This window comes from Anguilla anguilla, chromosome 4, assembly GCF_013347855.1.
Source record: "Anguilla anguilla isolate fAngAng1 chromosome 4, fAngAng1.pri, whole genome shotgun sequence".
NCBI classification, from domain to species: Eukaryota; Metazoa; Chordata; class Actinopteri; order Anguilliformes; family Anguillidae; genus Anguilla; species Anguilla anguilla.
The window spans coordinates 39,996,220-40,023,096 of record NC_049204.1 but is presented as its reverse complement, the minus strand read 5'-3'; the positions used below and the strand labels follow the sequence as shown (position 1 = coordinate 40,023,096).

General features: G+C 43.6%; 1 protein-coding gene across 1 annotated transcript in view; it reads left to right on the top strand.

Annotated features, from left to right (window-relative positions):
• The window catches only part of LOC118226108 (fibronectin type III domain-containing protein 3B-like), a 146,132-nt gene that overhangs the window by 52,263 nt on the left and 66,992 nt on the right, over positions 1 to 26,877 (top strand). The window contains exon 4 of the mRNA XM_035415430.1: positions 23,136 to 23,212. Within this exon, the coding sequence (XP_035271321.1) occupies positions 23,136 to 23,212 (77 nt within the window). The remainder of the gene's footprint in view (positions 1 to 23,135; positions 23,213 to 26,877) is intronic.

Below are 26,877 nucleotides of genomic sequence, written 5' to 3'. Positions count from 1 at the left end.
TATCCCCTCCACCAGTTGTGTTTTTGTGATTTGTGTAGATTGCCATCATTGCTTGCCCCAAAATGAAATTAGTGAGCTAGATAAAAACCTTATTCATGAAAATGTCCCCTAGTAGCTGAAATAATCCTTCCAAAAAAGTAAACAGAGCTGGAAGCCTGACATATTCCAAAAAACAATGGAAAACAGTTTCCCTAGCCATAAAAATGGACAATGTTGGGACACAGCCGGGTTCAGCACTGAAATAAAACTATTTACTGTGATGATCCCATGCAGCACCCTCCACTGTAAATCCCTAATCCTCTTGGCTAACGGTGGTTTGTATAGTGCCTTCCATGCTGGTCCGTCCCCCCCCCCCCAGCCCCAAATAAGCCTTCCATGGAATATCTGTAAAAGAGGTTAGATCTTTTCCATGAATGACTTTTACCAACATTCTATAAAGCAACTTCCCTTGAGCGACCTCCAGGACTACTTTATCTTTTCTCTGCTGATCGATGAAAGGGCCTAAAAGTACAAGTCCAGAAAGCCTGGGAAAAACTAATAACCCAGGGAATGGATCTCCTGCATTGTAAGGGCCTGATTTAGCAGCAGAGTCTCTTAGCAGCTGTCTTTCCCCCTCAGACAGCACTTTTCTCCACCCCTCCAGGACTCTGGAGGCATACCTTGCTGACCTGACCCCAAGGCATTATCCTATATTCTCCACCATGTCCATCTCTGTCCCAGCTGTGTCAATTAGCTGCCTCAACTTAGTAGTCTTTGAGACACAGAGTAGTTCTGTTAGTTGTGGAAATGCTGCACAGGTCACATCCAGTTTGGACCCATGCACTATTGGTTCTTCAAGGAGGCAGTAAGCGGATGTAGCCGGACCTGTCCGGCGGTGCACTAGGAGTCCCCAGTCACTTAATAGTCCGTTGTAAAAATCCGGTAGCCTATTCAGATGAAGTCCTTTGTAGTTCATGAAAAAAATTGTTTTGTCTATGCCCAACCTGCCTGCTGTCTGCAGAATAGCACAGGTTAAAGGTATTCAGACTACATCTTTTGGGCCATAGAGCAGTCTCTGAATGAACTGTAACCTGAAAGCAGCCCCCCTGCTTCCCAGATGCAATAGCTCTTGTCCCCCCTCCTCCTTAGGCAGGTACAGGACACTCTGGGGGATCCAGTGTAGATGGTCCCAAAAGAAGTCCACTATCACTGCCTGTATTTGGGCTAGTAGCCCTGGAGGACGGCCAGACGATGCCACGGTTCTGTCACCCCCAGGTTGTTAATAACTAATGTGCGCCCTCGATAAAACATCTGTGGTAGCAACCATTTCCACTTCTTCAGACAACCCTCTTCCACAGGGATCAGCAACTCACGGTCCTCGAGGGCCGAGAACTGCTGGTTTTCCACCCTCCCTTTGCCTGGGAGCCAGGTGTGAAAACAGTCTGGCTAATCAGTAGCACTAATTACCCGGGAGAAAATAAATCCAGGGCTGGATTTGGATTCGAGGGCCAGAGTTGATGATCCTTCTCTACCATTTCTAGTACTCCTTCCCAGTTTTTTTCATGATGGCATCGACTCCCAGAAATATTCCCAGATACTTCAGTCCACCACACTTCCACTGTAGACCCCCTGGCAGAGTAGGTGGCCCTCCTCTCCATTCCCCCACTAGCACTGCCTCACTCTTACCCCAATTAACTTTTGCAGATGAGATGGCCTTGAAATTCTTAACTATACTGTTCAGCACATCAACATCTCTCTGAGCAGTAATAACAATAGCAACATCATCCTCATAAGCAGATAGCTTAATATATGCCGTGCTACTTGGAGTTTTTGACCCTTTAATTTCTGCCCTTATCTTGCTCAACAAAGGTTCAATGGCTAAGGAGAGTAACATCCCACTCAGTGAGCACCCCTGCTGTGTTCTCCTGCTCACCGTAAAGGGGGCACTCTAACCACCGTTCACCTTCAGCACACTCTCGATGTCTTGATACAGCACCTTAATCTTTTCAATGAAACTATTATTGAAACCAAAGGTCTCAAGGGTTTTCATAAATAAGGATGCTCAACCCTATCAAAGGCCTTCTCCTGGTCTAAGGAGATGAGACCAATGTCAGTTCCTAATTGCCCACAGATTGCCAAAAAATCATGGATTAAAATGACATTGTCAGTGATTGTCCTGCCAGGCACACAAGGTATGGTCTGCTCCAATAACTTGCCCCATCACTTCTCTCAACCTATTAGATAGAGCCTTAGAGAGGAGCTTATCATTTGTGCAGAGCAACACCACAGGTCTCCAGTTTTTTTTATTTCTTTAGGGTTGCCCTTTATTGGGAAAGAGGACGAGAGAGAGATTCAGACATAGAAAATGAGAAGGAGATCCAGACAGAGAATGAGAGGGAGATCCAGACAGAGAATGAGAGGGAGATCCAGAAACAGAGAATAGAGAGAGATCCTGACATAGAGAATGAGAAATCCTGATATAGAGAATAGAGCGAGATCCAGACATAGAGAATGAGAGAGAAATCCTGATATAGAGAATAGAGCGAGATCCAGACATAGAGAATGAGAGTAAGATCCAGACATGGAGAATGAGAGGGGGATCCAGACATTGAGAATGAGAGGGAGATCCAGACATTAAGAATGAGAGGGAGATCCAGACATTTAGAATGAAAGAGAGATCCAGACATAGAGAATAGAGTGAGATCCTGACATAGAGAATGAGAGTAAGATCCAGACATGGAGAATAGAGAGAGATCCAGTCATAGAGAATGAGAGAGATCCAGACATGGAGAATAGAGAGAGATCCAGTCATAGAGAATGAGAGAGATCCAGACATGGAGAATGAGAGGGGGATCCAGACATTGAGAATGAGAGGGAGATCCAGACATTGAGAATGAGAGTAAGATCCAGACATAGAGAATAGAGTGAGATCCTGACATAGAGAATGAGAGTAAGATCCAGACATAGAGAATAGAGAGAGATCCAGTCATAGAGAATGAGAGAGATCCAGACATGGAGAATAGAGAGAGATCCAGTCATAGAGAATGAGAGAGATCCAGACATGGAGAATGAGAGGGGGATCCAGACATTGAGAATGAGAGGGAGATCCAGACATTGAGAATGAGAGGGAGATCCAGACATAGAGAATAGAGTGAGATCCTGACATAGAGAATGAGAGTAAGATCCAGACATAGAGAATAGAGAGAGATCCAATCATAGAGAATGAGAGAGATCCAGACATGAGGAATGAGAGGGAGATCCAGACATTGAGAATGAGAGTGAGATCTTGACAAAACGAAGGACAGAGGAGTCGACCCCAGTCTGTATTACTCCCCAGACTGACACGGTGTGCTGTGCCAGGCCCCTGTGTAAATGCGGGGTGAGTGGTATGTAACACACACTCTAGCAGAACTGCCTGCCCGTGTTTACGTCAGGACAGCTGCGATTCCCGTAGAGTTGGATGAGTCACCCAGGGCCTGAACTTGAGTGCTGAAACTCAGACTAAACACTCCTGACCCAGTGCTCCACCAGAGAGAGCCACCTGTGATGCAACACCCTCGCCCGTGACCCTACTTTCCGAGCTGTCCTGGAAGACAGGCTGGAGAGCTGAACGTGGAGCCTCAGAAGCAGTGACTGCAGTTCTTTGACTCATCCCCTTCTGACGTAGTTCAGAAGGAGTGGGGTGAGCTTAGCATGCTATACTCCAGACCCCCCCAGGGAGTATCCTGCTTGAATAGCCTGCTTAATATGGTGCTATGCCAGTGGTCTGAAACCCTTGCCCTGAAGAGTCAAGAGTCTGCTGGTTTTCCTTGTTCCTCATCACTTTTCTGATCAGTCAACGCAGTTGATCTCACAGGTAATTCACCTTGTGATGATTGTATAGTGAAAACAACCAACCTTGTGTCTCTTCTGGGCTCTCCCTTCATTACACTGCAATGCTGAGTTCCCTACATGACTGTTGCAAGTGAGATTTGAGATCCTAAGTGAGACCTCATTGTCCAAACGTCCATAGCCTTCCTTTCCTTAACTAAGACTATTGCAGAGTAGTGTCAATGGGTCATTTAATGATCTCAGTGGACACGTGCTAAGGGAGCATTCACATTCATCAAGGTCCTGTGCAGTGCTTCTGAGTCATTGAGATTCCTAAAATAGCTGCCCCCATGAGAGGTTTGCTTTCCGCATGGCAGGAGACCAAGAGGATGACTTCTGCCAGAAAAAGCAAGCAAATTCAACATGCTGGGGGGCTATCCATTTATTATTTTCAACAGTAATTTGGCACACGCTTCCATTCAAGTTACTGTTCATCTTACACGGCTGTTAAGGTAAATCAGCATCAAATACACATAGCCTGGATAGCTGTTAGTACAAAGAAGATGGTAATGTAATTAGAGTCAGTGCCCTAGTACAGATCAACATTGTGATTAAACCGAATGAACTTGAGTTAAAGTACATGAAGTGCTGTAATTGTAGAGCTGCTTGAAATGGGAGTGATTCCATATCTGCTGGTTTGAGCTGAAGAGTGAAGATTGGTGAGCTTCCAGCTCACACCTGATGACAGATCGACACACTGCAGTCACTCAGGAGCTGTGGACATTTCATGCTGTCGTGTTTGTACAGCGCTGTTCTCGTTCAATAAGCAGCTTGATCCTCCGCCAGTAAGCAGTATCGATGCTTAATCATTTTGAACCTCGAGAAGTGGTCAGCATTTTAATCAGTGGCAACACGATCGGATCAGATCAGATCTTGAGGTCTGTTTTAAGGTTCTTTTTGAACAACGGTTTCATTGATGCAGGCCATATTCACATGGAGGCGGAGCACAGCTCTCTGGTTGCCTTCTCGTCTGTGGATGAAACGTGAATTAACTCATTGTCAGAGTGGCTGCAGATGAAAACCTTAGTCAGCAGTGCGCAGGAAGTAGCAGGCTGCTGGTCTGAGGTCTGACCACTTCCTATGTGGTGGTTCTTATGCAGGCAGAGCGAGATGCTCTCTCCCTCTTTTCCAGGGTTAATACAAAGCCCTGCTTCACCCAGATGCTTCGTGAGTGAGCTGTTACCCTGGCGCGGGGGTCCAGGCTGGACCAGGATTGGCCTGAAGCAGACCAGCGGAATAGAAGGCGAGGAGGTCAGGCGTTCTCCTCCTGCATCTGGCAGGGACTCGCCTTCTTACAGAGTTCCCCTCGAACCCAAGAGCATCGCTGTCCCCGTCTCCCCTACTGACCAGCTGGGGACGGCCAGAAGAGCTTTAAATAACACCCCTCACCCCCTTGTGCCCGCCAAAGGAGGGCCATCCCTAGAAAGAACCTTTGTCCCTGCCCAGGTTCCCAGGTGGAAGGAGTATGTTTTAGCGAAAGGTTGTCTGTCTGTGTGCTCTTTTGTTTGGACAACTGAGCTGTGGGCAAGCTTGGGTGCTGTGAACCTGTCCTGGATTCACACCAAATCTTGGCACCTGTATGGTGTATCTGCTTCAAAAAGCTTTGGGTTTCCTTCTTGTGACAAAACGACAGAAAGCCAGGTGCTATAGAGGCAGTTTTCAACAATGAACAGTATTTTTGTACCAGTCAGTGATAGAAAAATGTATTTCTGCATTCTTGGGTTATAAGTACATTTACATATCGGCACATAGTGCACTTCTTATCCAGAGCAGCTCACTTTTTAAAAATGTATTATTATTATTGTTATTATTATTATTATTTATATACAATATATATGTATATATACAATGCATTTATACAGCTGGATGTTCACCGAAGCCATTCTGGTTAAGGACCGCGCTCAAGGTTACCTGAGAATCGAACCAGCAACCGCTGGGTTCTTAGGCCAGTTCCCTCACCATTATTATCTCCGCCAGGTGAGAGCCTGGAGGGGATTATGTGTTTGGAATGAAAGACCAGCGATGTAAAATGTCAATTTCAGCGTTAAAATGCTAACAAAATAATTCACCAACTAACGGGGTACGTTAATGTTTGAATCTGTGGCAGTTATTTTGTTGGCATTTTCATGTTGAAATTGATATTTTACATTGCTGGTCTTTTGGAATTGTTCCCGTCCGGATTTTAAATGAAAGTGCCAGACTATAACGTCAACGTTAGCTTTGTCTAACACATCGTGGCTGATATGAATTAGCTAACATATCACCACCTTTAGCGTTACTTCACTGAATTGGCGTTTTTGGGATTTTCAGTGGCACATGGTAAAAACTTGTAATATTGTATTTGTCTGGTTGCATTGATTGTGTAGCCTCTATTGTTGCATCAGCAAAGCTAACACGCCTGGCAGAGGTCTGCACTCTACTGAGTGCACTCTTCTAGTTCTATACTGCCACCTGCCTACTACACTCTTCTACATTGTTACGCTGTGTACTTTAACAGTGGCCAGTTTTGAGACTGCTAAGATTTTAAGGAGTTGAAAATTCAGCCTGGTTTGTGGCCCTTCACTAGCATTTTAATTGATTTTGAGGGGGCCCCGGGTCAGGGGATGGCAGCGTCTATATCTAGGTGGCCCTGACAGACAGGAGTGAAGCGGCCAAAGAGCCGAGATAAGAAGTCTGAACACCAGATTCATCTGAACCACTCTCACACACTCTCCGAGGAGTTGCTTGGCAACAGCAACAACAACAACAACAACAGCTGCTCGTGGAACGCTGAGGGGAGAGGGGTGGAGGAGGGGCTACACTTTCCTAAATGGGTTCTTGGCTTTCAGCAGCTTGTTTTCCCCTCTTTCATTTTCCTTTGATTTCTCAGAAACCAACCTCTCCTCACCACCGCTGTCTCTCCATCCCTGCCTCCCACTCCTGCTGTTCACAGAGCCAGTGTGCGCCTGTTATCATGTCAGGGGAGTGGTATGATTTTGAGTTGTAAAGATGCCGACACATCACTCTTTTGCCTTTATTTTCGACTTTTGTGGGGGAGGGGGGTCAGCACTATGAGTGTTTGTGTTCTGTGTGAAAGATTTTGTTTTAATTTTATGGGGTGTTTCCATTTTGAAAGCCATGGAAATGTTCTTTCACGGTCCCATAAACCGTTTAACCTAAAGTTTAGGGAGGATGAGATAATTGATAAACAGAGACCTGACCTATGTTGTGAAACAGTAAACAAGGCATGTCTGTGTGTGCACACAAACACACACACACGCACACACACACACAGGTTTATATGTGTGTATGTGATAGAAAGGGAGAGAGAGACAGCATGAGCCTATGTTCCAGTGCCTGTGTCGGGACTACATTTTTCCCTGTACATATTGTCTGCAGGGATGCACTCTCCCTTTGAGCTGGGCGTATGGTGCTGGCTGTGACATAGTCGCTTTGGGTCAGTTCTGCATTCTCTGTGTACTCAGTAGCACAGTGCTCTCTGTGGGCTGGGATGTGGTTACTGACTGTGGCTGTTCCTTGCATGAAGTCTAAGCAGCCAGATCTACTGCACTGCCACTGACTAATCAGCAGCTGTTCACTGAACCATGCTGGACTGGCTCATTCCACACTCATCTCAATCTAAGGCCTCGCCAAACATCCTAGATAACTCCCGAAATGTATCAACACTGGTTAACCAAGACACCCGTGATAAAAGCCTTCCTTTCCCCAGTCACTTCCAGTCAGACAACCTCCATCATAAGGAATTAATTGCAAAGCCTCATAAGCCAAACAAAGAATCATGGTAGATTGTGCATTAGACATGTATTTGACGTTCCTACATTCATTCCTCCTGGATACTTGTATTAACTTTCCAGCATGTGCTACCATCCCAGTAATATGTCTGTGTAGTACCACCCTCATAGTACGGTCCCCAGAGTACAATGCTCACTTCCCTCATAACTGCTGACCTTCCTCATAACTGCCACAGGTAGTATAAACTGTAATGTTCTATTTGACACATTACAGTCCAGTCCTATAACATAGGACACCCCATAACTAAATGGAACCTCCTGGAGTTAGGAAAAAGGGGATGAAGGGAATGTAGGTTTTGAGTATCTGCAGAGTCTCTAGAATCTGTGATAAGGCCACCCTTGTAGGTCAACAAACAGAAGTCGTTAACAACTTCATATGTCCACACAATAAAGCCTCAAACTAAGGGTTCTTTTTTTTTCTTCTTCTTCTTCTTCTTCCCTCCTCCTAGCCCACAAAGAATATCTCTCCCCATTGGTCATTTTACGTACACCAGCCAATCCTTCACCAACACCAGCCAATCAAAATGTTGCATAAACACGCAAAATGGACATATCTTTTTACCCAAGGAAATTGCCACTCATTACAGCTAGTCACTTTGTGGTTCAGTGGTAATGTCTCAGTCTACGGATCGTTGAGTCACAGGTTCAAGCCCCACCTGAACTGAGTTTTTTATATATTCTTATTTACTCACTAAAGCCCTATTCGCACAGGACTAGTATTACCTGGGGACCTCTAGTAAGTTGTAATAATTGCAGAGGTCGTCTGTGATATTAATCCCGTGCGAATCTGCCATGTCCGTAATCTGTAAAGTAAAAATTCCACCGCATATTACCTACCATATTTTGCCAAACACAGAGGTCATGTGATAATATTAGTCCCGTGCAAATCGGCATCTCGGTGATTTGGAGTTGTATTTTACTGTTACGCAGAGCAGAGCCTTGACATTTTCAATCATATCCAGGGGGATAATGTCAGTAAATACGAGTGAAATACAGACTTCGCTTATCCCGTGCGAATGCACCGCACGAAACACAGACGTGGTGGGCTAATTTCTAAATCACATGAGGTCCCGAGGTAATACTAGTCCCGTGCGAATAGGGCTTAATAATTGTCTTTTATTTCTCAACTCTTACTTTTGCACCACATCTACCCGCCGATCACCGAACATATAGACTGCATTATGACATACCATCTACACGTTCAGTTAACCTCCTACAATATCGCCAGGCCATATGGATACAACCCGAGCTCAGCTGTGCCTACTGACCTGTCTTCTTCTTTGAAACCACAGACACATTTGACCAAAAAAATTCACGCTTTTACACAGCTACTTGACAGTACCGCACCACTAAAGTAAATGCCTGCGAAGCGCAAGGTCGGATGATCGAATCCCACCTTGACATCAGTGCCAGATCTCATTGTATCTTAAACTAGCAGGCAGGCCTAGATTTAGCCAGTTTGAATGAATGAGTTATAGACAATGCTTTGTATGTGTGAGTAACCTGGCATTTTTGTACGTTGAAAACATGTTTTTTATGAGAGCCAGATAATACACAAATAGCACATCATTCTGCCCTTGTAAACATACAGTACATCATAGAACATGCCTGTATAAGTAATCGATTATTTGAAATGGTGTCACCATATTTCCATCAGTAACTACACTGCTATTTAAATGCAAATGTAAATTTACATTTAAACTAAGCACATTAGAGTTCGCATTAATAATTAGATTAATGTAGCTGAACCTCTCAGTAAAATGACAGCAATATCATATTGTGTGATAGCAACCTTAACAAATTAGCTAGCTGCATGCTGAATAGTTCACTGAAAACGTTACGGCATTATCAAGTTTTAATCTACCAAATATCAAAGAACTGTGTATTTGCTTATTTTCTGTTACGTGCACAATTACTCAAAATGGCAATCAAATTATAACTAAACTGTTGCCAAATAACAAAAACACGGTACTAAACCCCATACAGCGATAACTTCTGATAGCTATTTACATCCGTAACGTCTGACTGCCCTTGCAACTCTAAAGTGTTCTGATTGGCTGATGCAGCACAGTGTACACGTTATGGGAGCATGATGCTGTCCTGAAAGGTAACAAGCTTCGAGGCAGCATTGCTCGCAGAGCCTCTTGAACAACCCTCACATTACTGCCCCATGGTAGTACCCACATTGTACTACCTCTGTAGCACTGCCTCATAGTACCATCCTCATAATGCAGTTCTTGTTGAATTACCCTCTTATTATGACCCTCATAATATTGCCCCATAATACCATCCTTTTAGTACTGCTGTCATTGTAGGAATGGGGAAAAAGAGCAAAATCTGAGCATGCAGTGTCTGCTTGTGAGCAGACATGTACTATACAGGTACATTATTTTTCAGTGGAGGTCAAAATAATAATGACTGAGTCCTAGCTTGTTAGCCTTTATTGATGACACTTCTGTGAGACAATGTAGCAAAACATATATAGCTGGCATAAGCTAATTGCACAACCCACTGAAAGTATTTAGCATTATGTCTTCAACTGAATTTTAAAAGTGAAATTGTTCAATTATGGTTAGTGACACCAAAATTTTTTCACATCCTTGATTAACAGAAAAACCTTTTTAATTAATAAAATTCTTTTTCTTTTTTTTCTTTCTTTTTTTTCTTTCTTTTTTTTTACAGGGGCAGATTACATTAATCAACATTACTGTAAATGTGCCAATATTAGCCAGCTGGCTAGTTTTCAACTGCAGTTCCTGGGCAAGATGGAAAAAGCAATGACAACAGTTTAAAGAGAGGTTATCAGGTCATGACATTTTTGTTGAAATCTTGGGTAAATATGCTTTCTAAAGCCACAGTCATGATGTCACAAATCCATGGTACTGCCCCTATTTCACTGCCCTCATCGTTCCACCATCATAGTACCTGTAAAAGTAACGGGTGGGATGAATGCATTCTTTGCCGTTGCTGACCACTTTACTTTGGTACAGTGCTGTGTTCACTTACAGGTCCTTCCCAGCACTTGTGTGCTATCATTATTTCTTTCTAAGATGGTGGCCACATGTATGGCTCGCAGGAGGAGTTAAGCTCTGCGAAATTCTTAAATTTGTGAAATTCTGTTGTTCCAGAACGCTTATTTTTGTCTGAAATTCCTGCGTGTCACTTCTGATCTGAGCTTGTTAAATGGAATCATTTATTCTCTGAATGCGTATGATTCGGAGCGTTTAATGTGCACAGTAGGTAACTGCCAGACACGTTGTACAATTATGTCTGTGCCAATGACTACAGGAGCCTGAAGCTCTTATGGGTCTTCCTTAAGCTTAGAGGTGGTGATGTCTTCATTAATGTAACCATGCTTGCATCTTGTGAGCTAAAGGAAGGGTAATGGCTGTTCTCACAGGAAGTAAAACTCAGACATTCAGAGAGAGGGAGAGAGAGGCACACCATTTCATTTTCAGAAAGGGTGAGTCATGTGAGAGACTGCAAGAGAAAGCCACTGAAAGATTAATGGGAGAGAGAGAGAGCGAGTGACAGAATAAGAGAGAGTACTGTAGGTTGGAGAAAATAAGATTTCTTATGTTTTGGAAATAGAAATGAAGTCAAATTAACTACAGTAATCCGCATTTGAAACCAGCCAAAGAGTAGTCTTGTTTTGCCATTGGTAGGTTCAGCGCAGAGGAACTGCCTTCCATTTTATGGCCTTGTTTGCTCTCCCAGGATAGTGTGGGATAATGTGGGGGTCACACTGGGACGTCCTTGTGCCAAGTCACTGTGACATCGGTCAAGATGCCCTCCCTTGTCCTAAATATTCAGAGTGGGACAGAAGGGCTGGCATGTTATTATCACTGACCTTGTGACTTAGTACATGGTGGTCTGTGCAGTCTGTGTGTGTGTGTGGAGGGGGTGGGGGGGCTGATTGTATTAGCAGCGGTGTCATCTTTTCTGGCCAATCAGCTCTCCCTTCTTTGTTGTTGTGACTTGTACTAAAGACAGCAGGGAAAGATGGAATGGACCGAGCTCAAGGACGGTTAATGGTTTCTGTGGGAGGAAGGGAGGAAAGGAGAGCTGTGATGAAAGGGGAAAGAGGAGGAAGGAGAATTGGGAAAACTGAAAGGAAGAGTTTTTCTTCCTGCAGTAGCTGCCATGCCTGTCTGCATGAAGGCCATTGTGGAGGTGTCATTTGCCTCCACATCCTGTACAGTCTTGACATACAGGAGGATTCTGGCGTCTCCTTTGGGCGCAAAATGTTTATGTATCCCTCCTCTTTATTTTTGGTAGAGGTTTCTAAAGTTGTTTGAACATTTATGGCTTCCCATGCTGTTAAAGTTGAAATTGGTTTAATTGTAAAGTTTATTGGCCTTGTATGATGTGTGGCACCTGGCTGCGAAACCGTGCGCGGTTCCCTCAATGTCCGCTTAAATGCAGGCAGAGAGAATTCATTCCATTACCTTGTAATTTCAATATAAAATAATTGTGTTTATTAGTATGAGAGGCAGCTGCCAGAATCCTGTTTACTGTTTTGCTGGTTGTCCTGACAACATTTTTATGAAACTTTCATACAAGTGCAGTAGTTTGAAAGATATCACTGCTGCACTAAATAACTACGTAACTCACACATTTTTTTCCTAATTTACTGTATATTTATGTATTTATTTATTCTGGTTTGGTTATTATTCACAGTCCAGCGCAGGGACAATTGTCAGATTTAATATAATATGATTGGTCACGATATTTGTTTTGCACCAGTCAGTGGTTGTGTTATTAGTTTTGTGTTTGCTAAAAGGTTTTGCATATGGTAAAGGTCTTAGTCCGGTCCCATTTGTGTCTGCCCATGCATTACATTACATTACATTACAGGCATTTGGCAGACGCTCTTATCCAGAGCGACGTACAAAGTGTATAACCATAACCAGGAACAAGTATGACGAAACCCCTAGAGAGAAGTACCGGTCCAAGTGCAGGGAACAACCGCATAATTCAACTTGGACCCTGAAGGTTAAACTGATTAACACTAACAACGAGAACGGCAACAACGCAGTCTATGGAAAAAATACAAATGCCTGCCTGTCAAGCACTGTTGGTGTGTGTGTCTGTATGTGTCTATCTGCGTGGCTGTGGGTATATCTGTATACGCGTGCGCTATACTGCAAGCAGGCAGATCAACTGAGAATGTAATTCTATTGCTATCTGGGGGATCATAGTGGGTAGCGGGGAATGCGAGGGATTTTGCAGCCAAACAGATGCCGGGGGTTGATTAAGTGACCAGATGTAAAGAGACATTTTTGTGGGGATTTGACCAGGACACTGCGGTGAATTCCCATGCTCTTTCGAGAAGTGCCATGGGAACGTGAATGATAACAGATGATCTTGGTTTGTCTTGGATGCACATTTTGTCTGTCTATGATTCTTCACCAGGTTCTTAGCCGTGTATGCTTAAAATATCATTGGAAGTACCATCTATAGCGGCTATCTTTACATTGTAAAAACGAAAATAAGTTCTCTATTCTTGGCTGTTGTATTATAAAGGAATTTGGACATAGTTGCTGAGATTGCACAAATGTGTGGATAGGCCCTGCGTTCAGGGTTTAAATATGGACTGTGTCAGTGATGACTGTGACCAGCAGCCATACAGGGTAGCGCATAATTGGTTATATCATCTGCTGGGGAGGGAGGGAGGCGTTCATCGTGCTTCAGAAACCTGTTGTCAATTGTCCACCCCCGGACAGCACAAACTACACAGACTGCACATGCCGCCCTGGTTCCACAGGTGGCACATGCTGCACAGACCGCACGGGCTGCACCGACTGCACAAATTGCGCAGGCTACACAGACTGCGTAAGTTGCTCAAACTGCGGAGGCTGTACAAACTACACAGGCAACATGGATTGTCTTCCTCCGACACAGTGTCTCAGCAAGCTTAACTGGCGGACTACCGCGTGAAAAGAATCAACAGCTTGGTATCGAGGTTGTCAGAGGAGAGTACATACTTGTCTGGCTCTCTCAAACCATCAGAAGCAGTTGTAGCTGCCATGAAGGCGTGTAAATTGGCCCAGTCCAAACTTAGGTGAAAATAAGTGGTAAAATAGAGCTTTATTTAAATTAAAAAAAAACATAAATGCAGTGGCGGTCTCATGTATATACAGTTCAGTTCAGGCACACATAAACAGTCACACAGACTCAGACAGACACTGATTCATTTTGTGTGTTTGAGACTGGGTGTGTGTGTGTGTGCGTGCGTGTGGGTGCATGCATGCTCATGTTTGTATATCTGGACAGTGCCTGTCATGTCAGTGCACAGAAACTACACACATACACACACGCACATACATGTACTCTGATGATTTAAACATTATTAGAATCATTATTTTCATTACAAAAACTCACTCCGCTGACATTTTTTACCCTCTTCTAAAACAGAAGGGCAACTGTGCTTGGCAAGCTGTGTTGGGGCAGTGGAGTTGGGTTAATTATTCTGCATGGTGTTTTGTGAGTCATTTGTTACACTTAAGAAACTCAAATGGGCCTTCCCTTTTCATGCTTGTCTTGTCTCCAATCAGAGACGATAGCCTGGATTTCGTTCAGCATTTTCCCTTTGCTTCCACTCCAAATTAAAATAATTATTTTACTTCACAGTTTGGGGAATTCAACAAACAGCAATATGAAGTCATGAAATCACTTTGGAAGTCTAAGTTGAGGATAACTATTGATTAAATCCAGACCAATACAAAATAAACAGACTTCCTGTCCAGAGTGGTGATGTCAGAGGATCTCATCCTGTGAAAGGGACACTGTATTTACATCAGGGAAAATAAGACAAGAACTAATGTTATCCAGACACGCACACAGACATGCACATGCACACACACACACACACACACATACGTACACACACATACACACACGCACACACACACGTACACATGCACACACAAACAAATGTGCTCTCCCATAAGGTTCACAGACAAGGCCACACATGTGCTCACACAGGTATGCATATGCATGCAGGCTCGTGCACATGCATGTACACGCAAGTGTTGGTTTGCCTGTCAACATCACACTGGAACGATTGATGGGTGATGTTCTTTTTTTCCAGCAACCATGGGGGAAAAAGCCTTGAAGCTGGGAGCTTTTTTGGCCTGCATTTTGCTATACAGGGCCACAGTGTGTGTGTATTTTGGGTATAAAAAGACATGGTTTCTGTCCTGTTTCCTTTACTGTTGGAAAGTATTCAACCCCCGGCAAAAGACACACACACACACAGGCTCGAGCACACATACATGCACACACACACACACGCAAACACAGGCTCGGGCAGGCATACATACACACACACACAGGTTTGGGCACACATAGATGCACACACACTCACACACACACACAGGCTCGGGCATGCATGCACACACACACACACACACACACACAGGCTCAGGCATGCATATATGCACACACACACAGGCTCGGGCATGCATACACACACACACACACGCATACATGCACACACGCACACACACTCACACACACACACTCACATGCACACACACACAGCTGTATCAGAGCGCTGATCTCCCACTCTCCCCCCGCACTGAGCACGCTCCCTGACCAAGTGGCGGAGGCTGTGGCGCGTAAGTGCTGGGACCTGGCGCCAGTCGGCGCGTACCCAGGCCTTCGACAGCGACAGGCAGCAGCGCAGCTGGAGACAAAGACGGCCTTGTCCGCAGGAGGCATGGCGGGCCCGGCTGCCGGAACGTGCCGCCTGTCTCTCCCAGTCAGTCGTGGGTTCAGCAGGAATGCAGATGTTTGCGCAGCGAAGGGAGCGCGTTCAGAATCGTCCCGACAGTCCTCTGTTATTTGCTCACCGCCAAGAATAGTTGCTGTCTCTGTGATCCTCCGGTCCTAACCCTGAATGGGGCCCCTTATACCAGCAACCTTGAGTCACTTCCCTCTGTGAGAATGCTGTGACCCTCAAAACTCGCACGCACACACACACACACACACACACACACACAAGTACATTCATAGCTAGTTATAGAATCAGGAAACAGTATAACTTTTAATAATGATTATTAAAGCACTTTTCAAAATGAAGTCTTCATACTTTATTCTGATGCAGAATTCAGCTATCACATACTACATAGCACTTGGTACAGATGGTATGCTACCGTGAATAGCTGGCTGTTGCCTTTAAGGGATAATTTCTGCATTTTTAAAACATTTTCATTCTTCTAATTCTGTCTGCTTGTCATCTTTTCACAAAAATTGCTGGAACAAAATTCTCTTTAACAGTTCAGATCCTTAACGTCACAACTGTTGTGACCAACTACTGTTTAATAGTCACTAAAAGTCTTAATGCAACCAGTGCCCCTTGGTTGTGAAATCTCTAGTCTGACCTTTAGCCCCATGAACTTCTAAGAATGTGACCTTAAAAAAGCACCTCCACTCCAGATTCTGCTCTATGCTACCCAAAAAATTATATACAGTAGATGGACCATCTGCCCTTTTCTGCCAGGAACAACAAAACCATTCACAAGTCTCTACACAAGAACATTTAACATAGTACATACCTTCCAATAAATAAATAACTTCCACGTGGCAATAAATATTAATCTACGGTAAACGGTGCACTGCAGTGATTGGTTAGGCATGTCTTATTATCATTAGATGTATTCTGAAAATTACTCCAAAAGAGATCTGATTTATGCTTGGCGTTATTAGCTTATTTTTGTAGATGTCATTGTACTGTACAAGCTACAGTCAGGTCTACAGTCAGAGAGCAGAGTGTTGTGTCCCTGTGTAGGTGCAGTCACAGCTTTTATTGTCCTGGATAAAGGATGTTGTCTAGGGAAAACTGGCACTCTTTTTGAAGATGAGGCACCCATCCCTTTTGACTCCTGCAGTATAGCTATTATCAATGCCGCCTTCTCTCACCATCTTCAATCTTTTAAAATGATTCTGAGCCCCTCCTCAACACAACCAGTCTCACCCACCAAGCCTTCCTGCCTCGGCTATTGTAGCGCTGCTAACTGCAGCACACAGCGTGATGTTTGGACCTGAACTGAGGGTTTCACTTTAAGGGTTTGGCTCTGGCCCTGGACCGGCTGCTGAATAACAGGTCACTTTTCCTGCTATTAAAATTCTAATCCTGCAGGCCCGGCCCAGATATTCCAGTTATATTTTGCAGGAACATTAAAAGTGACAGAAAAGTGAAATTTTGTATATAAATTCAAGACTCTCCAAGCCAAAGGGCGGTGTTTTTTCCCCCTTTGGTGGTTTTGCACGATTTACGATGCGGATCAGGTTGAGCTCAAAGCTCCAAGCTGATCCAGGCTTTCCCTTTTAAAAGCTGGGCACACAGAGACATCAATAAATTACATGATCACAGAACTTCCTGAAATCTTCAAAGCAAAATTATCCTGCTCCCCTTAACTATTAAAGCAGACCATCAAAGAACACAAATGCACTCAATATTATGAGAAGTAAGACTAATACTTGTTTCAAAATGATATGCTCATGTTATTCATGTTTTAACAAAACTTGCTATCTATCTAACACAAGCAAACTACAGGATTGCTGGCTCCCTGGTTCCAAAGACTCCATTTATGGAGGGGAGTTGACTGTTTCCAGGGGTTTTTCGGGGTTGTTCATTTGCATGAAGGTATTCACATTCAAATAAGTGTCTTAATTGAAAACAGATTAGCAACCATTAAAAGCACACCCCTAGATTCCAAGGACAGTCAACAGCTGTTGTCAGTGTTAAACAATGTTTAAGAGGTACTATAAGAAGTACATTTACCTGTCAATGGTTTCAAACCCAAAACCTCCAAGTGCAGTGCAGTTCTTTAACTGCTATGAGTCCAGTCTTTTTTAATGGTGACCAGGTGCCTCGTGTGGGTCCACACCTGTGCGCTGAACACTTGTGTAGTATTCATTTCAATTAATTCTATGTATATTGCTCTTTTTCCAGATACTCTCATTAAGATGCTTTATAGAAAAACCTTGAAACCCTCAAAAAAAAACATGCGAGTGGATCAGACGTGTTTTCTGTCATAGACCGAGTTCATATTGTTTGAATGCATTGTCGTATTCTTGCCGAGAAACTCACGCACAGTGATTCCAGGAAACGGCTCATCTTTGGGCCCTCTTCATTAAGCACTGAAATGGTTGAGTCTTTCCCTTGAGTGAGGCTCTTCACACTAATGAGAGTTTATGACACATCCAGTCATTTTATACTTTATGCTCTTTCAGCTCTTTGTATAGCTCAAAGACCCGGTCCACGCTTCACCAGCAGGCAAACCACAATAGCAGATCTTCAGAAGTTGTCCGCTACTTGGCTACATCAAAATTGAACTGCGGGAGACTGGTCACACCCTGAACTGAGGCTTGAGGCATATACATGAAAAAAACTGGGGCTGTGAATCTTGACCATGGAGGGTAAACACAGAAAGCTATGACCCCTTTTAAAGCACATTTACTTCACTTGTGTTAATTTACTTGTCCCCTTCCCTATGACACCTATGGCACATGTGGAAATGCATTCTACATCATTGCTTTATTTTCATCTGATATATGTATATATATATTGAATTTGTTGTTTTTGTGGTGACTCTTGCTTGTCTGGCTCCAGGCTTATATTGATTGTTGCCTATTCTTATTGAAAAGTGCATCTCTGTGCATCACTTTACCAGTATCAGTGGTCAATACACGCCCCCCCCCCCCCCCCCCATTCACATTCACCCCAGGAAAGATGTAAAAAAATGGAAAAATGTTAATTTCACAGCCAGATTAACTGTTCCTGGAGAAACTGATGACAGAGGTTGCTATACTATCCTATACTGCCTTAAAATAGTGGCAGTAATCTCACATGAAAACATAAAGGTACCACTGTCTAGAGGACAAAGGAGAGCGAGTGTTCTCAAAATGCACCAAATCCCGCATTCAGAGTAGTGCCACTGCACTACATTATAAACAATCCTACCATTGCAAACCATTTGATATTGGCAAATGGCTTAAACAGAAGCTGTAGGGTTTCCTGCATGATGCAGGTTGGTTGCATTTTCTTGTATGATACATGGAAAAAATGCATGCAAACACAAGTGCAGTTGAGCTATGATGTTGCCAACATAATCTTTACACACCAGGAGTTGCCTGCTGAAGGTAAGAATCAGGAGTGTCCTGCCAGAATCCTTCATTGTTTCAGTTACTTTTTTGAAACCCACAAATTATTTCTTGTGGAGCTGCTTAACTAAATTTAAATTGTCATTAGCTTACATGAGGAGCCCTCCATGGACATGTGCCCAGACCCTGCGGCCTCTGAATGGCGCAGGCTGCAGAAGACCTCCTACTCCTGTTAGCTAGCGAAGACAGATGTCTGCGTCACGGGCATGTGCGGACACATGCTCGGACCGTCTTACAGGCTGTGAATCCCGCAGGCTGCGAAAGACCTCCAGCTTCTGGTTGCTAGCGCCCGTCCTCACTTCACACTTTTGCTTTGTGGCTCTTTTCCACTGTAGGCCAGGATTGTTCTGAGCAGCCTCCCCTCCCCTTGCGATGACAGATGTATCTGTTGGGCGCTCACTTCATAAACCTGTTCATAGCGTCCCCTGTAGGCAGCGTTCTTTGCAAGGGATATTACATGCTTGTTATCTGGGCCAAAGGGGAGGCCTTGTCTGTGGATTTAAATCGAGTATTAGCTGTAAAATTCATCACGGCTGCAACATGATTTATAAAGGCGGGGTGAGCAGGAACCTGACAGGCACTCCTGTGTCTCTTGGGGCCTGGGGGGGGGCAGAATGTCTTTTCCAGACAGAGCGTCAGCTACTAGCTGCCCTGGGAGAAGAACTGCAGTGGAAAATCCAGCACAATCCGTCTGGATTATCTGATGTGTTTTCTTTCTCTCTAACCAAACTGAGCCCAAGGCATCCTAGGAAAGCACCCGCACATTCTCACTTCTCTCACAATTGCCTCTGCTGTCAAATAACTTAATGTTTTGAAAGCTCACTTTAGATGTGTCCTAGGGGGAGCCGCTGGAGGTGGGGATTCTAGGGAGTGGTGGGGTAGGGGGAAGACTTGGCATGACCAGTCAATGAGGAATTTATTGGCTTTTCATCACCCATGGGTCTCTCTTGCAGCTTTGGTAGTTGGTTAAGGGGGTTAGTTTGTGGTTGTCTCATGATTAAGAATTCAGGACACTGGACCACAAAAATGTGGGTTTTAACCCCTGTAGAATGTTACCGTACCTCAGTTTCTTCCAGTAAGTGAGAGGATAAATGTTAGAGTACGTAAAATGTAAACACATCAGCGCAGTAGTCCTCCCTGGATAAGACCATATGCTAAAGGAATCTCATAAAGGGAGCTGGAAAAGCTGCTGGGTCACATCCTTGAGGGTTGTCTGAACAGCACAGGCACAGAAAAAAGAGTAGAAAAACAGTAGTAGCTTTATGTTTGCTTTAAACATTCAAGGGAATCAGACTGGGAGATCTTTTTACCACCTGACTTTGTGATTGGTAGCCGATGAACACTGTGATGCATGGCGATGCCATTAGTGCCATTCAGCCCATAGTTGAAGAGCTTACGTCAGGGACGCTAGCTCCGCTCTGACTGAACTTACAGAGGCCGAGAGGAAGGAGGACATATATTGCCTTGTTTTATTGCTGATTGCTTTGGCCATTTGTGTTGTCCTGAAAATGTTTGTACTGTTTTATTTTTATCTTTTGAAATTCCGCATTCTTTTTATTCTTGCTAACTGTAAAATATAATTAAAGCTGCATTATTGAAACACGGCTGACTTGAACCTTAAGTTTAATTAGGAGTTCAACCCTATTTAATTAGGAGTGCTGGAACCCTATTGTTTTTGTTGGGACACTTTTAATTATTTTATCTATTTTTCTCCACTTCGCATTTAAATTATTTTAGCTAGGAAGAGCCGAGCTTACCAGACTTGGTAGGCTTGTTTGAATGGCTCAGCTCATGCCTGATTTAAATTAATGATTAGATTGGCCACCTGATGGTGCAGTAGTGCACATGACAATACTTTGGCATTTGAAAGTCCTGTGCCACAACTGACAGTTACCAAATTGGGTACAGATGCCTCTTCTCATGAGGAACAAATTTGCCTCATGAACCCATATAGTACACCATATTGAATTTTCTGCTATTTATATTTTTCTGTAAACTGCTGAAAATGCTTCTTCAAATAAATATTGACTGATTTGCACAAAATTTTGTAAGATGCCTCTATGGATTTATTTTGTTGTGGTTTTGGCAAAGAATGGCCAAATGACAAGCCAATAAACTATAAGTTTGTTTTGCTAAAAACAAAATCTTTAATAATTTGACCTAAAGTGGTGAAATTTGATGTATGTATTCACTCTCACATCAACTCTAACCTTAAAGTACTAGCACAATCAAAACTTGTGGTGCTGCTATAGATACCAATTTTTTTTTAAAACCCCTTCACTCAAAAATGTGTTTTTGTAATGGTTGGCTCTTCTTGGAAGCGTAACTTTCACTATACTGATTGAACTTGTGACCAGAGCATCTTTTTAACATTCTTTCACTGTAAACTCAGAGCTTCTCTGTATTTCCCTAAAATCGTCCCTGAAAATTAACTCCTAATTATAACAATTGGCCAATCAGAAGCATCTAAAAAGTCATTACATCAATTTGTGAAATCTTCCAGACTGTTTAAAGAGACAGTCAACTTGGTGTATGTAAACTTGACCCACTGGAATTTTGATATAGTGAATTAAAGTTGAAATATATCTGTCTCTAATTGATTGTTTTAAAATTACCTCTGATGTGAACAAAGCAGTTGCCCTGATTGACTTGCCAAAAGAAATGCATGGTAACATGAAATGTGCAGAGTTGTGAAACTGAGTTTGAATATCTTTAGCCTAGGTGTATGTAAACTTTTGGCCTCAACTGTATGACTTATCCATAATAACCAGCTAATTAGCAGGTTTGCAGTCATTAATGTAAGCTAGTTGCTCTGCTAAAAACTTAATTTGTTTGCTACACCAGAAGTTTGGAAGGGTCCTGATGTATACCACGGCAACGTTTGAGCATTCCCCTTAAAGTTTCTATATCATTTTTTTAAGGTTTTAAAAAAAACCCTCCTCATTTATAGGTATTCTTGATAGGATTATTCAGTCAAAGCATAGCAGAATGACAGGCCATTGAATTTTCATGTAGGTGTAGCTTATTACTGAAATGCTTAGAAATCCCTAAGTAATGTGATGAAATATTGGTAGATATGTCCACACTCTCACTTAACCTCCAACCTTATGTATTGGCCCAATCAAGACACATAGTGGCACTATAGAGCTCCATATTTTAAGAAACATATGTTTATATTAAAAAATTCATTAAAAATAATTTCTCTATCACATCGATCTCAGAGTTTATGTAGTAGTTTGTGTCATCAGCAGGAACACATGGACAATATAACAAGTGCTTTGCTTTGTCCCCTTGCATTACTGCTTGCAGCTATATTTAAAATTTACATTTGAGAGAGAATCATGGAGTTCCTGCTTGATTTGTGTAGTTTTTTGATTCCCATCCCTGAGGCACTACATCTTAGCCATGGCAAGTTGAGGCTCATTGAGCCCCAGAGTGTGCGGAGCCATCAGGGGTATTTACAGGTTAAATAAGGTGCTTTGCCTACTTTCTTATTTGAACCAGTCCTAGACTTTTGCGGTGGAGAGCAACATCTTATGATTGGTCAATGGTAGTCTGTGAGTGACAACTACCTCTATTGTGTGGAGGTAGCCCTGCTCTCCTGTCACTAGCTTGAAGACAGGGGGTGAGCTGTGATCTTGGTCAAGTTTGAGGCCGAGAGCACAGATTGGCAGCCACTAATAATTCAGTTCGACAAACAGCAAAGCAACAGGCCCATAACTTGCAACACTGTGTGCAAGCCAAGGGGCTGTCTGTGCTTAATGCTGTTCTGGCTGGTCCACAGCAGCCAGAATAAGTCTGCAACTATGAGGTGTTGGGTAACGTCAGCTTCCTTATCCCCCAGGCCAGAACAAAAACCTGACACTACTCCAATACTCCCAAGTAACAAGCTATCTCTGCCTGTATCAGGCCTCTTCCTGTTAAACCAGGGCATGGGGGCTGTAAGCTGGGGGGGCGGGGTGAGGGTTGGTTGGACAAAGAGGCGCTGTTGCATTTCCATGAGGAGTTAGCAGGTTCATGCTGACTGGAAGAGCGGAATGTTCTGGTATGTAGCAGCGTGGGCCCTTCCCCACTGTGGGAAGCGGGGGGCTCCTGGAGCTGCGAGAGATGATGTGGTGCCCAATCTGGTGATCAGGACACCATCTACTACCACAATGTTTACCCTCCATCCCCCTCACAGTGGAACCTTGTTCCCCTCAGGAGTGCTGTTCCTAATACAAGCTTTCACTCGATTCTCTCTCTCTCTCTCTTGCTCTTTCACTTTGTTTCATACACACACACACACACAATATGATTGACCGTCCCATTTTTCGGTTTTCCTAGGTCCTGCTGAAGTCCCGATGATGTCACTCAATGGCTCCATCCCTCCTATCCATGTACCGCCAGGGTATATCTCCCAGGTAAGGGGGCAGGGCTGGGCATGTAGGAAGAGGAGCAGGACCAGGTAAGTTATTATCCAGGTGATGAGTCAGAGAGTGTGTGCTGTACCTATGGTAGTCATCCTGAAGCTTTCCCACTGTCTCTCTGTCTGCCTCTCTCCATTGTTGGTGGAATGCCAGTATAGGGTTTATTTATTATTATACATTTGCTTATTAGACAAGCCTAGTTCAGTCTTGGCTTAAGTAGAGCCATTTTAAATCTGATTTTATCCATTTGAATAGCAACATACTCTTTCTGAGGTTCATGTTAGGTGCCTTACTAAATGGTATGTCGGCCCACCTAGTAGACAAACTGGTAACACGCTGGTTGCAAGCCCAGACTTAACCTTAACCATCTGTAGGAGTGATTAGTGCTTATTGAAATTATCCATTGATTGAGGCTCATTGCTTGACATTTTTGTCAAATACCCTGCCCCAATCAACATGTAAAGCACATCCCACAATCTCACATGCCACATTTATTATACTCCTTATTTATAAGCGCACTGAATAATAATAAAAAATATTTTGGGAATGTATTTAGATGCTCACCAATATAAAATGAGATGTAAAAAGTCAAAAAACAAAAAAAAACAAAAAGGAACATGCCCTCTGGTGTGGCGAAAGCTGTTTGTACTGTCTCCCTCAGAAATATTCACTCTGAAGAGTGATTTCTTCCAAGGCCTCAAAATGCAGAGTCTTCTGTTTAGATGTAGGCATTGCTAAAGAAATTTTAAAATTATAACCTTTTAAGGCACAAAATATTTTGCTGGTGGGAAACATCCTCCTTGTTTACACAGGAGAAACAATGCATGTCCATTTACGCATGCCTAACAAACTATACACCATTATAAATGTAATTTTATTGGCTAAAAGTCGGCACTATAATAGTTTTCCACTGGCAGGCTGTGCTCTGGGCAGAAGTTATACTGTCCATGACGAGTCATTGCTTATGCACGGTGGGTACCATTGGCTGTACTGAGGGACAGCTTGGCCAGTACTAGTTAAAGAAGTTGAGCTGATCTTGTTCCAGAGAATCTTTACAAATCAGGGATAATAACATTCCTTTGTACACATTATTTTTGGTGTGTGTGCGACAACAACACAGATGACAATGATGATTCCTCTGAAGAATTGTTAAACAATGGATGTTCTATCCATTGGACTAAAAACTACAATGGATTTTGTTTTCTGGACCTTTACCATAATAAGGATACTGATTTTACTGGGATTTGTGTGTTATGTTGATTTCTAAAATGTGAGGTGAGGACCCCCAAAGCTTGTTTTACCTCCAAACCTACCTGCTGTTATGCTTGGCCAACCAAAAAATTAATCCACAAGCTCTGATATCTCTTGTACTTGTTGTATCTTTTACACAGTAAAAAGGATTCCACCCAGCTGTTTAGCAACTCTAACACTGGCTGTATCTTTGGGAACAATTGAAACTCCTCCTCCTCCTGATGGCAGAGAGGGCTCTCGCTTTCCAGCTCTAGGACCTGGTATCCCAGTTGGCACAATCATATAGTGTACCCTCTACAGGAGGTCTCTCACACATTTGTGGAGAGGACCATTGCAAAACAGTTTCCAAGAGGGCTGAACATTTGTATTAATTGCAAGCTGCCTCCACCTTGTTTCCTCCTGGTAACGCAGCTTATCAAAGTACACAGAATTCATATGTAAGAGCAGGGCTGAAAAATGTTACTCACTGAACATGAGACCCAAGGGGGAGGAGGGTGGTGTTGGGTGGAGGGGGGGGGGTGGGCTTAGGAAGATTCTGAGGGCTCTGACTGGCAGGGGTCCTCAAAAATTGTGCTGTAATTGTGCAGGGATGAGGTGGCCTGGGGTGGTGGGTCCCGATAAGAGATCTTTTGATGCAGCCCAAAATCCCTGGTAGAGCTCCTGCCTGCTGCACTGAGTAGTCTTAGGTAATAAACCAGGGAAATGAACCCGCTGCCCCGGCATCTGCTTTCCCTCAAGTGCCTGAGCAAGGAACACAGCACACTTGGGTGATGGTGCCCTCGTGAGCCCTTCTAAAAACCCCTCCCACCATCAAGTGCACGACTGCCTCACAGGCCATTTCACAATCTGTTTTCTGCCTTTGCTCAAATGCATTTGTCAGGTGATCAGCTTGGTAACTCCTGCCTCAACAAAGCAGGCCAAAAAAACTGTATTATGTCTTGATCTGGTATTAAAAAATCAAGGGTTTGCACAATTCGCAAGTAGAAGTCCCATTCCCCCTCATGCCCACCTGCAGCCCCGGTCTCCCTCTTACATTGAAATAACCCCCAGGCATTCAGTGCAGCAGAACAGACTGCAAGGCAGTTAAACTTATTTTCACAATTTTATCGTTGCCTATCAGAATAAGTTTTGCTTGCTGTTGCACACACAACAGAAACCTGAGTAACAGGATTGGAGGAATACAGCAGCTTCTGTGCTTCTTGAATCCCAGCCACTCTGAGCCCATTGAGTGTCTGCTGTTTTTATTACCACCATCACGTAATCTGCAGAAAGATGACTACGAGAGAGCGAGAGAGTTGCAGAGGGAGCAAAAGAGAGCTGTGACTTTATGCTCGTAGGAATGAATAACTGTGTGAGTGAAAGAAAGGTAGGGAGAGATATAGAGAGCGTGAGCTGCGGTTTAGACTCTTAGGAGTGAATGTCCCCAACACACCCCTGCCCGACTTCACGCATGAGTTCATCCTGTCTGGCGTGGCGGACTCGGTACAAAAGCAGAGATAGCATCTGTTTGGTCTGTTACTCCTGCATTTAATCCTCACTGGATCTCTCTGCTGTCTGCTAAATGTCTGGAGTTGATTTGATGAATTTGGAGGGGGGAAAGGGGGAAATGAGAGAGAAAGCAGTGTTCCAGCAGCACTGAGGGAAAATAGGGCTGTCTTGGCTAGAGTGTTGCATGTGACGGCACACTCAGTATAGGAACTGGAGGACAAACTGGGTTTGGGGATCTAGACTGGAGAACAAACTGGGGTAGGGACTTGGTACTTTTGCTTTCAAACCGATCCCTGTCTTTTGTCTCATAGCAGACCAGTTCACATAACAGTGACTTCCACATCCACACACCACACTGCACACATTTAACTCGGAGATAGCAGGTGTTCTTCCAGTTCTTCATGTTGAGCAACCATTAGCCCAATGACAGGAGTCTTCTTTAATTGTTCAGTCTCCTTGGCCATATGGTGCTATCTGTGCACAGCCCTGGATGGCACGGTCTTTCATGTGATGTAAGTCTCTTCGGCTTTTGCGTGGTCAGCTGACAGAGCATCAGAGATATAGGGCAAAAGACCTTGTCTTTATAAATATAAGAGCAGGCCGTTCCCATGCTAAGTGGAGGCTTTTAATGAGTTTTGTTTGCTGGTGATGAATGTTGCTGTGTGCTGTGTTTTCAGTCAATTGTTCTTTTTAAACTTTCCTGCGATGTCTTGTCTTAAATATGTGAACAAGGAGCACATGTTGTATTTGATTTCTGAACACTGAAAACGGGGATTTTTGGGAGAGGGAGAGGGGAAGAGGACGTAACTGTTTTGCTTTTGGGGATTACTTCAGCTGCCAGTACATTTCTTGAAGTCATAGTCAAACACTGGAATTCAGAATTCTCTGTGCGTCTTCATCATGAAGGAGGGAGCCTCAGT